Source organism: Coccinella septempunctata, chromosome 3 (assembly GCF_907165205.1).
Source record: "Coccinella septempunctata chromosome 3, icCocSept1.1, whole genome shotgun sequence".
Lineage (NCBI taxonomy): Eukaryota > Metazoa > Arthropoda > Insecta > Coleoptera > Coccinellidae > Coccinella > Coccinella septempunctata.
The window spans coordinates 21222135-21236198 of record NC_058191.1 but is presented as its reverse complement, the minus strand read 5'-3'; the positions used below and the strand labels follow the sequence as shown (position 1 = coordinate 21236198).

At 36.2% G+C, this 14064-nt stretch overlaps 2 protein-coding genes across 4 annotated transcripts in view; one reads left to right on the top strand and one right to left on the bottom strand.

Moving 5' to 3' along the window:
• LOC123308932 (dopamine D2-like receptor) overlaps window positions 1-14064 on the bottom strand; it is a 285090-nt gene that overhangs the window by 116561 nt on the left and 154465 nt on the right. The window lies entirely within an intron of this gene.
• LOC123308931 (transient receptor potential channel pyrexia-like) overlaps window positions 11549-14064 on the top strand; it is a 78363-nt gene continuing 75847 nt past the window's right edge. For both annotated transcript variants that reach the window (XM_044891747.1, XM_044891746.1), the window contains exon 1: window positions 11549-11699. In XM_044891747.1, the coding sequence (XP_044747682.1) occupies window positions 11682-11699 (18 nt within the window). In that variant the 5' untranslated portion in view covers window positions 11549-11681. The remainder of the gene's footprint in view (window positions 11700-14064) is intronic.

Here is a 14064-nt window from a genome sequence, read left to right as displayed (position 1 = left end):
TCTGAGGTGGCAACCTCACGTTGAGTATTTATTACATACAATCCGGAAACTGATTCATAAATTCTATTTGTTAAGAAAAATTTTAGATAAAAAAACGTTTGTACTGGTTTATAAAGCTCTTGTTGAGTCAATCCTAAGATATGGAATATTGGTATGGGGTGGGGTTTATAACAACCACTTATATAGACAGTTCAAAAATACTTTAATTTTAATTTTAATTAAAATGAAATAATTTATAGGAAGAACAGATTACATATATCCCTCACATTTACTGTTTGATGAATATGTACATAATGTACGAAAGCTGTTTGTTCTGGCGGTATGCTCTTTTGTGCACTCTCGAGATGATCCGAGACCTTTTGTGGAGCATTCATATGGAACAAGAACTAAAAATAACTCACAAATTAAACTTCCAATCAATGAAACAAACCTCAACTTAAGGTGTATAAATTATTTTGCTCCAAAATTGTACTTGTTACCAATTGATATCCGAAACTACATTGATGTGAACCGTTTCACAGTTTTGATTAAGAAAGAAATATATATATAAATAACTCCAAATATGTGACATTTTTCGGATGGGCAGGATCGATGATTAAGGGATTTTACACGAAAAATGTTGCTTTGTTCTGTTTGTGTATGACAGAGATAAATGTGTCTATGATCGATTTATACAGCACATCTCCACATCCAAGGTATCTCCCCTTATATTAATCTGACACGCTCGGTTAAATCCCGAATTTTCCTCTTGGGCTCCCCAATTATTAGTATAGAACATAGCTCTAGACCATGACATTTGTTAAATAATTGAGTTGACGTTGAATCATAATAGTAAGTATGTTATTCAACAAGCATATTATGATGGCCATTATTGACTGAAATGACGTTTTCAATCAGAAATGGTTGTTCGGGTTCGAAATGGTTCCGTTCAGCAGAACAAAGTAATCTCCGTCATTTGGCCTTCTCCCTTCTATACCTAAGAAGTGATCCTTTAATCTTTAGTGTTATATTCTTGCATAATTTCTTGTCATGGGAATATCTGAGCGGGTAGCATATATTGAATTCAAACAATAATTCAGAGAAGAAAGCGTTGCTTGTGTTAACTTCTAGAAAATCGTTTGCAGACACATTCTGCATCCACTGCATGCACCCAACTCATTTAATTACCGAATCCACACCTTTAGTCTTCATGAAAAAGTTGTCACTTTTGTTTGAAACTTTTTTTCATCGGATTCTCAAATATTGCAGTCAATTTCATTCGAACGGTTAGGAAAAAATCTAGAACAGTAATAATTGGAAATCGGTTGAAAAAACTTCAGACAAAAATTACTACTTTTTCATGAAGATTAATAAGAATCTGTACTGAAAAATATACCTTTTCATTTCAAAGAATCAAGTTGACCTTGAAATAACCTCGAAGCCAAGGTCAAGGTTGAAATAGAATATATGTTCATTTTTCCTTGATACCTAAAAACTTCTATTTGAAATATCTTTTCTAATGTACACAGTTCTTCAGATAATTACTTGTATCAAGTTCATAGGCACCCTGTATGTTTTTAGTGCGGATCCTTTATTCAAAAAAACTTACTTTTGTTTTGAAATTTTCTTCATCGGATTAAAATGATTATTATTTTAAATTTTTTCTTAACCGTTAGAACGAAATTTAGTTCAATATTTTGAAATCCGATGAAAAAGGTACACATGCGTCTTATGTGGAGAAGAGGGCCATCCAGCTAGCTACAAAGGATGTAGCGAGTTCAAGCTGGTGACCAGGAAGAAGAATTCCCGAAAACCAGCGGAATAGAAAAAGCCGATAATAAAAACACCAACTGTTCAAAAAATTCAGGAAGTAGCGAAGGCCAAACCTGCACAACAGGAAAAGAAGAAGGAGACTCCAAAACCAGTTCAGAAAAAAGTAGAACAGAAGAAGCCTACAATAAAACGGACTAAGAACAGTCAACAGGAGAAGAAGAAGATATCTGAATTAGCCGATGATTTAGATATATTCACGGAAAAAATTTTCAACAAGATAATGTTGAAAATTGAAAGGGAAATGGAGAAAAAGCTCCAAGCATTATTCAGTAAACTGAATTAATGGACCTAACGGATATGAAGAAGAAATCCCTCAAGATAATCTGGTGGAACATTAACGGGATCAACACTCGGAAAGCCGAGATAGAAGAAATAATATCAGAGAGACAACCTAATATTCTAGCCCTACAGGAAACAAGAATAAACCGGAACAGACGACCGAATTTCATGAATTATGAAACAAATAGATGCGACAGAATATCAAACACCAGAGGAGGAGTTACAATATTGGTGAGAACAGATCTGCAACACTACTTCAAAAGTAGATCCGACGAAACTCAAGGAGAAACAGAAACAGTGACGATTGTTACCAAATTAAATCGACAAAGAGTCGAAATTACCTCGGCATATAAGCGACCACAAAACAATTTATTGGAAGAGAAGGTAACCAACATGTTGGAAGGAGCAAACACGAAAATCTGCATCGGAGATTTCAACTGTAAGTCCCCATTATGGAACAGCAGAACAGAGAATAGAAATGGCAAAAAACTCAAGAATTTTTCCGCGAAAAAACAAAATGCCATAGTGATTGGACCAGAGTTACTGACATATCTTGCTTTTGGTATAGGAATATCAGATGTAATAGATATCGCGATATTGAAAACTATAACTCAAGAAGTCTCGACTGAGACTTTGGAAGATGCAACCTCAAACCACGATCCCGTAGAATTGACATTTGGAAGAGAACCAAGAAAAAAACTGATGGAAATAAGAGAATATACCAATTGGGCTAAATACAGCAATTTAATACAATCGAAAATAACAGAAATCCCAACAATAAGCACTCAGGAGGATCTGGAATGTACAGTTAAAAAACTAGAAGAGATTACGAAAAGCTTACGAAAAAAACACGAGAAGAGTGAAGAGACCAGAACCAAGTCATCCCTATAGCGATACGCCTAGAGAAGTAAAAGATCTTATACGAGAAAATCGAAGACTCAGAAGAATATATCGGATGAATAAAAATGATCTCGACAAAAGGAACCTCAACCGCCATAGCCAAGTTCTGAAAAATGCCCTGAAAGATCTAAGAACAAGCAGATGGAACAAAAGGATTCAAGAACTGAATACAATTGATCATTCAGCATGTAGAATGCAAAAAAGCCTACGAGGAGAAAAGACTAAAATTCCACCCCTACACGGAGAAAGGGGAATGGCGTATACCAATACTGATAAGGCAGATGCATTGGCGGACTCGTTAAAACGAAAATCGAGAATGACCTACAGGATAGACGACGATAATGAAGATTTGGAAGAACTGGTTGAAGAAAATGAAGAAGAAATGGATTAATTACCAGCGGCTGTTGAAATAGACAAACCAACATCGCCAAATGAAATCTGGGAAATAATTAAGTTTTTATATTAAGTTTGAAGAAGATGAAAGCTCCCAGAAGCGATAAAATAACGAAAGTTATGTTAAAGAAATTACCAAGAAAATGTATAGCTGCTCTAACAAACATCGCGAATGGAATTATGAGGACAGAACACTACCCGGAAAAATGGAAAACAGCGGAAGTCATAGTGTTCAATAAACCATTCAAAGAGAAGAAGTTCCCACAAAACTACAGACCGATAAATCTACTATCGGCGTTAGGAAAAGTAGTAGAAAGAATTATAGCCAAGGCTAAATGAGGAAACCGAAAATCTGAAACTAATACCACCAGGACAAGTTCAGAAGAGAGCATTCAACAATTATTAAGGCTCACATAATACATTATAGAGAGATTCCGAAATAAACAAGCTACGGGTCTTGTTTTACAAGACAGAGCATTTGACAGAGTATGGAATGAAGGATTAATATATAAGATGAGATGTGATGGATATTCGATCAAAATATGCAAGTTGATCAGGAATTATCTCAAAAATAGAAGATTTTACATGTTTACGTGAAAATGGAAGGAGAATGCTCCACAACAAGATATATAGAGGCTGGAGTAGCCCAAGCGTCAGTACTTGGGCCATTTCTGTACAACATATACATTCACTATATTCCGAAGAATCCAAGAACCATGCTAACGTTATATGCTGACGACACAGGCATAGCAACTCGCCACCGAAACCCAGAAATAATAGAACGAGTTCTACAAGAAACGATTGACGAAACAAATGGCTGGTGCATAAAGTGGAAAATCAAGCTCGATGGATAAAAGAACCAAGCAATACTACTACAGAAGGGAAGACTGCGACCCACAATGAATCTAGAAGTTGACGGCGAAGAAATCGATTGGAAAAATGAAGCCAAATATTAAGGAATAACGCTTGACAAAGGACTCACCTGGAAAAGTCATATCAAACAAGCAATCGACAAAACGAAAGAAGCGATGAATAGACTCTACCCTCTGATAGGAAGAAGAAGCCACATGTCAAATGAGACAAAATTGAAGATAATCAAAGCCGTTGCTAGGCCTCAACTGACTTATGGATCAGTTGCCTGGGGTTTCGCGGCAAAGAGCCATATCAAAAGAATTCAGGCCACTGAAAACATCCTTGGTTTGTCAGGAATAGACAGATTTATGGCCGTTTGCACCGTTTGTCTAAACAACGATTATATTCTTAAACAACGTTTAATTCCTTAACCGGGTTGCACCGTTCCTAAACGTTGATTATAAGGCCCTTAAACGTTGTTTAAACTAAACGCAGAAATTTGCTCGATTAAAACGTTGATTGAAGTAATACTTCAAATTCGATTGACAACTGTGTTTTCTATTTGTGTTGATATAAAATTCGAATTAATAATGGATGATTTGTAAGATGAGATATTACTTGATGAGTATCTTGATGCGCTTGGCAATATCGAATTTGGATTTCCCAGATGTTTTCCCCGTAGAAGAAATTATTTCGAAAGAATGGACCTCACTTCTTTCAGAAGCTTTCGTTTAACGAAAGGAACCGTGTTTTTTTTCTTGCCATATATGAAGAATTATTTGGAATTTCCCAGATGTTTTCCCCGCAGAAGAAATTTTTTCGAAAGAATGGACCTCACTCTTTTCAGAAGATTTCGTTTAACGAAAGAAACCGTGTTATTTTTCTTGGCATATATGGAGAATGATTTGGAATTTCCCAGATGTTTTCCCCGTAGAAGAAATTATTTCGAAAGGATGGACCTCACTTTTTTCAGAAGATTTCGTTTAACGAAAGAAACCGTGTTATTCTTCTTGCCATATATGGAGAATGATTTGGAATTTCTCAGATGTTTTCCCCGTAGAAGAAATTATTTCGAAAGAATGGACCTCACTTATTTCAGAAGATTTCGTTTAACGAAAGAAACCGTTTATTTTTTTGCCATAGGGGAGACTAGGGAGCATTGATACATGGGGAGGCTTGATACAGGCTTATATCCGCGTTCTGTAGCCGTTTTCAAAAGTATTATACTAGTGAACACTATTCTTTGGCAGAGAGCATTGCGTGACGTTAATCTGTAAGGCTAACAGTAGTTTGTTTGTGAAATATTCAACGAAGAGTGTTTCGAGGTGAGAAATTGTAAGTTTTTACTCAAGGTACCTAAGGGTTTTATGATCATGCATTAATTCTTCGGCATAAACAAACATTTCACTGGGAAATATGCATAAAACTACTCAATTTACAGTTTTATTCGCTTTTTAAAATATATTAGTACAAGATGAAAACATAAATCACTTGAAAAATTGCTTTCAGGGAGGTTTGATACATTTGTCGTGGAAAGGCCTGATACATGTATCTTCTTCAAAAAATATTCCGTAGCTAGTTGGATAGGCCTACATGAAGGCGTTTTCACCATCCAACATATCAAAGCGATTTTTAAAAACTGGAATTTATCCGTACAATCCCCATGTATTTAACAAGGTCGACTTTTCTTGTGTGGAAGTGACTAACTGACCATTTCCTGATTTTTCTACACCTTTGGGATCAAAGCAAGCCAGTATCATTGCTGACCTACCTACTGAGCTTAATAATCCTCTCGATTACTCTCCCAGTACATCGTATCAATCCTCCCATATGTGGGGAGGCTTGAGACAGTTTGCATGTTTTTGTGTTCAACGTTCTGTACAGAATAAGATGTTTATGTTTTGAGACTTCTATATTAATTTTGTTGAACGATTAATTGAAGAATTATATAATATAAGAAAAGTCCTGCCACTTCATATAATTGGGTTTCCAGAATAAAAATTCCAAAAAACGTATCAACCCTCCCCAGTCTCCCCTATATGGAGAATGATTTGGAATTTAATAATTAGTTATATTATACATATATAGATATTTCAGAAATAATATTGTTGACCCAATAAATCAATTGCTACCTACATTGCGGTTTTATGCTAGTGCTGGTCAGTTGGCTTCTGTTGATAATTTCATAAATATAGATGTATCGAAAGTATCAAGAATTATTGCTGCAGTTTCATAAGCAATTGGTAAATTATATTCCGAATTCATTACAATGACCAAAGATGAGGATATAGTGCAAATTCAACAGTCCTTTCACAAGAAGGCTCTTTTTCCTCGAGTAATAGGATGTGTTGATGCTATCCATGTTCGCACTTCAAATATTCAAAACACAACACCGAAACTCCAAAAGAAATGTTCAAATTTCCCACCTTGACAACAGAAGTCTAGTCAGAAAACCTTGACTTCTTTTTCTTTTTAAATTATCTTCTATGATGTGCTTGGCTGAAATTTTGAATTTTTTATGGTGTGAGTGGTGTTGCCAAACCTATCAATGATTAAAGTAAACAACGATTATGATTCCACGGTGCAAACCGTCAACCGCTAAGCAACGTTTTAATATTAAACGTCGATTAGTTTAACCATGGTTACCAGCGAAACGGTGCAAACGGGCATTATAGGGACCTAAAATGGGAAAACATAACGGAATTTATGAACAGAATAGCCGAGAAATTATTCGAAACAGCGAAAAACCATCCGAATCAAGAACTAGGAGACTAGTGGACTACGACCCAGAAGAAGATAAAAGGAGAATGCGAATTTACCGAAGGAGACCAAGAGATCAATTAAAAAGAGATTAAAATAAGAACAGAAACTTATTGAAAAATCCAATAAAGTGTTATCCAATAGAGGATAAACACATGAATCCCAGCACGATAGTGTTCGAGAAGAAAACCGACTAAAAATGAACGGTTTATAGGCAAATGCCCGGAACCATTATTCAAGAAGCAGTTAAGGGATTTTAGTGGGCCTCGTGCTCAGGAGAGTTAAAATCCCCACACTTGTTCCCCCTCAGGAGAGGGTGGTTCGTCTGACTTGCAGATTTTCCCCCTGCTACACAAAAAAAAGCCTGTAAATGAAGCGGATTCTTGCGAGTTAAAGCTTGACAAGTAGCTGAGATAATGTGGACAATGATAGAATGAACGCGTCCTCAGCAGTTCTTCTGGATTTCGCCATTCTCGCGAAACACTTGGCAGAGGGCATTCTCTTCCGGAAAATTTTTTTCGCATTCGCATTATTTAGTCATTTAATAGAGTGCATTGCTACTTTGAAAATACGAATTGGAATCTGGATTGCTCGATTATAGTTTCTCACATATTTGACTTCGGGAAAATGTACAAACAAAAATTTGTGAAGCTCATCATGAGTATTACAGGTCTCAGAACCTAGAATCATGATTTCTTATCTTTCCCCTCAACGGCCGACACCCTCGCATAATTCCCAACCACAAATGTTTTGGAAGCCTTCCTTGTTCCGCTGAACGGGTCTTTATCGGCTCATTTTCACTTTCCATTCTGTCGGTATTAAGTCCAGCTTGCTGGTCATGAGTGTTATTAAGCATCGTGTGGCCCGAGGTCGTCGACTGGAAATCACAATCGGAAGCCCCCTGATAATGAATACCTTGCGGGCGTGAATGAGAGGGTGAAGTTATCAGTGCCTACTTATCGGTATTTTGTGGAATATTTGTTTTTGTTCTTGATCTCATGGTAGTGAGAAAATGTTAGGATCTGTTGACTGTTTCTTTAGGAATTCTTACTGTGATTGTAACTCGGAAATAAACTAATCTATCTGTTTCAACATATACCTATGAAGATGTCAACTTTATTTTCCAACGCGGGAGAGTCGACGACTTCGAAAAAATCATCATTCACTTTCTCGGTTTGCCGTTTTCAGCATGTTTGCTTCATGACTAAAAACCAAAAAATGTTACCTATATCACTGGATTTTACGACAAAAATGTATGTACCTACAGGGTGGACAAAATTTGTGATACCTGAGCTACAACTTTTTCAACCCAACGAGATGGAGGAAAATGCATGGCACATTACAGTCGTCTTTTTTCTACAAACTTATAATGCCATCAACTGCATTCCTCTATCTTCTTTTGTTTTCGAGTCATAGGTCGGAATTGAAATTTCAACTTTGGTCATTATCTCCGTTTCTGTTTGAGCTAGGTTGTTGAATTGAAAACATTATAGAGACACTTTTTTGATAGCAAATCAGTGGCGTACTATGCTTCTTCAACAGGTATACTTGCTGCGCTACAACATTAACATGTATTTTTTTCTTATTGAAACAGTAATTTTAAATGACATAGAAGCACTGAGGCTGATGTATGATATATTTCTGAAACTATAAAAAAATGGCGATTCTCTCTAAGTGATTTTAAACTACTGTATTCATAAGAAAACACACAACCTTATGTTATAGCTCAGCAAATAAACCTTAAGGAAAAAATCATAGTACGCCACTTGATTGCTAACAAAAAAGTGTCTGCATAATGTTTTCATTTCAACATCCTAGCATCCTACGTTATTTTTACATATGAGGGGTTCAGAGCTAAAGCGAAGTCCATTCAGCCTAGTTTTGAGATGAATGGCTTAGAAGTTGTTTATCACCAATTAATTGGTGATGGACTTGGTTCACTTCAGTTCTGAGCCCCTCATATTCGAGTCCCACATTTTGTTCTGATTCAAAATATATAATACATATAAATCGTATCTCTAATTGTTCTTCCAATAAAAAAAACTCAAGAACTAGTTAGGTCAAGTTGGCAAGTCATTTTCATTGATTATAAGATTGCGATAATGGGCTTTATTCTCTTATGTTGTGTCAGGTTATGAGAGATTTTGAATCTGGATATACATTCCGTATATTCCAGAAGATGGTCGGGAAATTAGGTAATTATGAAAATTTTCATGATTACTTCATATACCGGGTGTTTCATGAATCGTTGGCCATAGCCCAATTGTGAATGCAGGTCATCCAGGCCTGTCAGAAAACTTGCTTGTTCTGTATCCTAAGGTAGTTTCGGAGATACGGGGTGATTCATGAATATTGACCTGAATTTGCGATAGCCATAACTCTGGAATGCAAGGTCAGATTTCGATCATAATACAACAATGAAGGAACCGGACGAATTCATGTTTTCATTCTTCATTTATTAGAAATGCGGTCCTGTTTTTATTCCTTTGGTGATATTACTCATTGTCTTCGGTCGAGATTTTAAATTTTTTTAAATTCTGTTCAACTCTTTTTCATTTTAAACCCTGAGTTCCCACCGAGTGCGAGAAAAAGTGACAGACACTTCTGACATCACGGAAGCATTTACGGCAGGGGATAGAAGAAGCCTCTGTGCAGAAATTAAACAAAATTCCGATATAGTAAAAAGGGCGATAAATAATAATAAAGTGATTGATTCTATATTGCATAAAATCTTTTCAAATATCCGGAATGAAACTTCAAAGTCTCTCATATTAGTAATAATAATAAGGTTTATTCATTGAAATCTATAAGGTTGTTACAATTTCAATATCTGAATTATTATTCAGACAATTAGGTTTATTAACCTAAGGAAATCCGCTAAAGGCAAAGCCTGTGTCATTAAGTCATTTAATAATCTGACACAATTTAGGAGCATAAAGTTCATTTTCATATTATCAATGAAATGACCTGCCAACTACTAGACCGAACAAATTTTTGACAATCAGAGACACGGCGTATGTTATATATTCCGAATCAGAAAAAAATAAAGGACTGGAATATGTAAAAATAACACAGGGTTTATATTTACAAAATAAAAGTTATCACTGTATCTCTGAAATGGCGGACTAAAAAAATCTTTAACTACGCCACTGCCACTCTACATGAAAAAGTGTCTGTAGAATGTAACATTTGTTTTTCGAAATCACTGATACTCTACGAAATAGATGCAAAAAATGAGTTTTCACTAATAACTTGAAAATAAAAGAAGATAGAGGGATGCGGTTTTGTCCATTTACAATCTTTTGAAAATTGAGGTCGGAAACGTACCGTCTATTTTTCCCTAGCTCTTGCGGTCACAGAGCTGCCATTCAATCCCATCGAATTTTGCCCACCCTGTACTTCTAAATAAGTGTTATACTATTGAATACATATGTCGATATAATGTTCATTTTATTATTTCGTTAGCGTCTGTAATTAAAATATTGTCACTTGAAAAAATAAGGGTAATTCAGTTTGAACTAATATAGAAATCCAAATATGGTGCCAAATTATGGAATATTTCACATCCATTTTAATGACGACAGTGAACCCGAGAGTGAACCTGATGAGTTGATGGTTGCTGGGCCAAGTATCTCCCAACTCTGCCAATGCAGAATTTATGTTCTCTCAAATACTCCTTTTCACGGATAATAGTGAAATGGTTGGATTAAGTGCATATTGTGTAGGCTCTGAGCTCGTTATGATTATGCTAGTCCAAAATTTGATACTTCGATCTGTGAATGTTGCAAGTGAATTGCAATTTCTTTCATTTGCTACAATTCTTAATTCAAGTGTTTTCGATGTCATTATTGATAATGTCTTATCCTTATATTCCATATATGGATATCTATTTCATATTCTGTAAGTCGAGTTACAAATGATCATTTGTGATTTTGTTGTTTGTTGTGCATTGTTTTTGTGTACGGCTTTATGTTGTGTATCAATATATTTGATAAAAGACTGTTAATTATAAGGTATAAAGGATTAGTAATAACACTGAACTGTTTTCATTTCTTTGAAGTTTTTTGCTTATATCCCTAAAACAAAATAGTTTACCATATTCGACATTCCTCTATTAAATTAAGGTTTACTCTTGAATCTACTAATACACATTTCTGTAATAATTTTGCTATTCAATGAGTTATTAAATGATGAGGGTCCCTTGGAAAAGAAATGAAAATGGAGAAAATTTGAAAATACATGATCTACTAAATCATCATCCTCAGTCTCATTTTGGACCAATATTCTCATGAACTGCATCGTTATGACCATCAATTATTTCATCTAGATAGAATACCTACATAGAAAAGTTCGGAAAATAATAATCAGCTAAAGAACCCAACCACAATGATTTCGAATTGATATCGAATTTCGCATTATTTTGTTGCTCTGGTTCACTTTATCTCCACCTACATTCAATATAAAGGTACTTTCTTTACTAATCACTATTTCGTTTCATTCGATATGTGGTTTAGAATTTCCTTCATAGATAAGCAAATCATTAGCTTTCCGCATAGGAAAGTCATTATCAACTAAATATTGGAAGCAAAATGACTTTCTGGTTTTGGAATCTGTGTAGTTTGAATATAAGCTTTCCTGAGAGGTAGATAGTGGATAGGATTATGTGCCGGGCTTGATCATTCAAAATGCCGAATACTTCGTCTGTAAGTGCATCATGCTGAATATTATTCTTTATAAACATATAACAACCTTGAGTAACTATAAGGAATGGTATTCTCATTCGCCATATTCGACCCATATCATGAAAATTTCAGACGTAGTTTAGTTTGAATCGATTGTTACTTTACTTAAAACAAATTGATATATTATATGAATTTGAATTTCCTCCTTTTCACTTATTTTTTTGGAAAGTGGATTCTTAGAAAACGAGTCGTTCGCTGAAGGCGAGCCACGCAATGACAGCAATGCCAACTATGTCAGGTCAAGGTCACAGAATTCATGCATAACATCTGAAGCAAAAGAAGACGAACCGGCAAGAGAATTTGATCGTGACCAATTGAAATTATTCGTTCACGTAACTCTTGGAACGCTTTGCTATAAAATTGCTCGGAATGGTTATCTATATTTGCTATAGATAGAATACATTAAATACGTACATAAATGATACCTCTCAAATACCTTCAGAAAGAGTTACAAAAGTAGCCTTAAATCTGGAAGTCAAGGGGGTCATTTCAGTGGATAATTTTCAAAATTACCATACAGATTTCAGAATATTGGGTATTTTGGTCGGATCCACCAGATATGCCACCGCTACCAAAGCGATCTATTGTGGCACACAAATAAGCTCAGAGAGCTAAAAACTCGCCCCTCCGGCCCCATCTTACTAAGGAAAGAAGGGGGATGGTTCTTGAGTTCCTTTAGATCCAGCTTGAGAGAACCAAAGATTTCAAGATTGACATTATTAAATTATTTGAATACACAGCCCACAACCCACATAGCAAATATTTCAAGTCCGACTCTGTCTGCCGTCTGGTAGTCACGGAGGATGTTCTCAATCGGTTTCAACTTCTATAGACAAAGCCTGCAGAGTGTTTCATTGACGATGCCGCGTTTGTGTAAGTGAGCTCTAAGCCTACAATTTCCCGTGAAAACCGCCATAATAGATCTCAGATTGGTTCTAGAAAATCCTAGAGATTGGTTTGTGTGTAAACTGGTAGGCACCAAGATGGCCCTATTCGAGTGTTGCAGACCATATGTATGCGTCAATACTCTATGACCCTCTGCTTCATCCAGCTGTTGTTCCGTTCCCCAACTAAGGATTTAGAACTTCCGATAGTTGTTTCCGGCATATATTCGAATCTCTGTAGAGATAGCTCGTTCGAAATACTGATACAGTTTTACCGCCTCTTTTCTTTTTGTGTTCCTTCCCGATTTGGCACAAGTGACAGGTTGATCGACATCCCCTTGATCCATTGGCTTGTCCATTATTTTCTCTCCGCCTCCTGATTTGCTGGTTCATATGTTTTGTAGAATAGATGTTGGATCCTTGATTTTCGGAAACATTCTACCATCATATCTTGATTATAAATTATCACCTCAGTATCCTCTATCTACCCTTAGCTGTCGCCCAATTACCAATGAATCACTCTTTATAATAACAATGAGCGGAAACAATTCTATAATTTTGCCATTTCTAGGAATATTATTGCATCCGATTCCATAATTTTGTCTCTGAGCATCACTGGTGAAATTGATGGGGACTCAATTTTAATATTCGCATAAGATCAATTTATTCAAATATTTATGTTTGTGTAGCCACGTATAATACCTCGATTACACTCAGCCGCAAAGAGCAGGGAAGTGAGCAGGGAAGTGGGCAGCATGAGAATGTAATCACTACACTTCTCCTGCTCCTGCCGCTGCCACTCGCGCTGCCCTACGCTCCCTAAATTGGCGGTTTTTCGTGCGGAAGTCAAAGGACCGGCAGTGCGAGCGGCAGTACGTGTTTACATTCAACCGGGTTGCTGCTCTCAACGTAAGCGGCGAAGGGTTTCGAAAATAATCAATATAATATATCAAATCAATATTATTGGGAAAAATGTCCACGACAGAGTGAAACAATGAAAAAATCATTATGCTATTAGAACTCATAGAAGGTGAAAGGGTGATATGGGATAAAAGCGACAAAGCCCATAAAATCAAACATAAGGTTCACGACGCCTGGAAAAGGATCAGTCGGAATATGGGGGATATTCCAATTGAGGAATTGAAGGCGAAAAAAAAAATGCTGCAATTATCTCTTCATCCGTCATTGCCGAAACTTGGCCGCGAGAGAAATGATGGAGCAGAGTGTAAATACTCACTGCCTTCGATACTGCCGCAGAAGTATTTCGGGAAATATTTCCGGCAGCGCGAGTGGCAGTGGCAGTGGCTGAGTGTAATTGAGGTATAAGAGAAAAGAACATTAGAACTGAAATTTTTCATAGACACTGTATATACCTCGATGTAGAATTCTGAATTTTCCTTTGCTGGCAATTATAAGAAAAACCTTCTTGTCAATGGGTATGT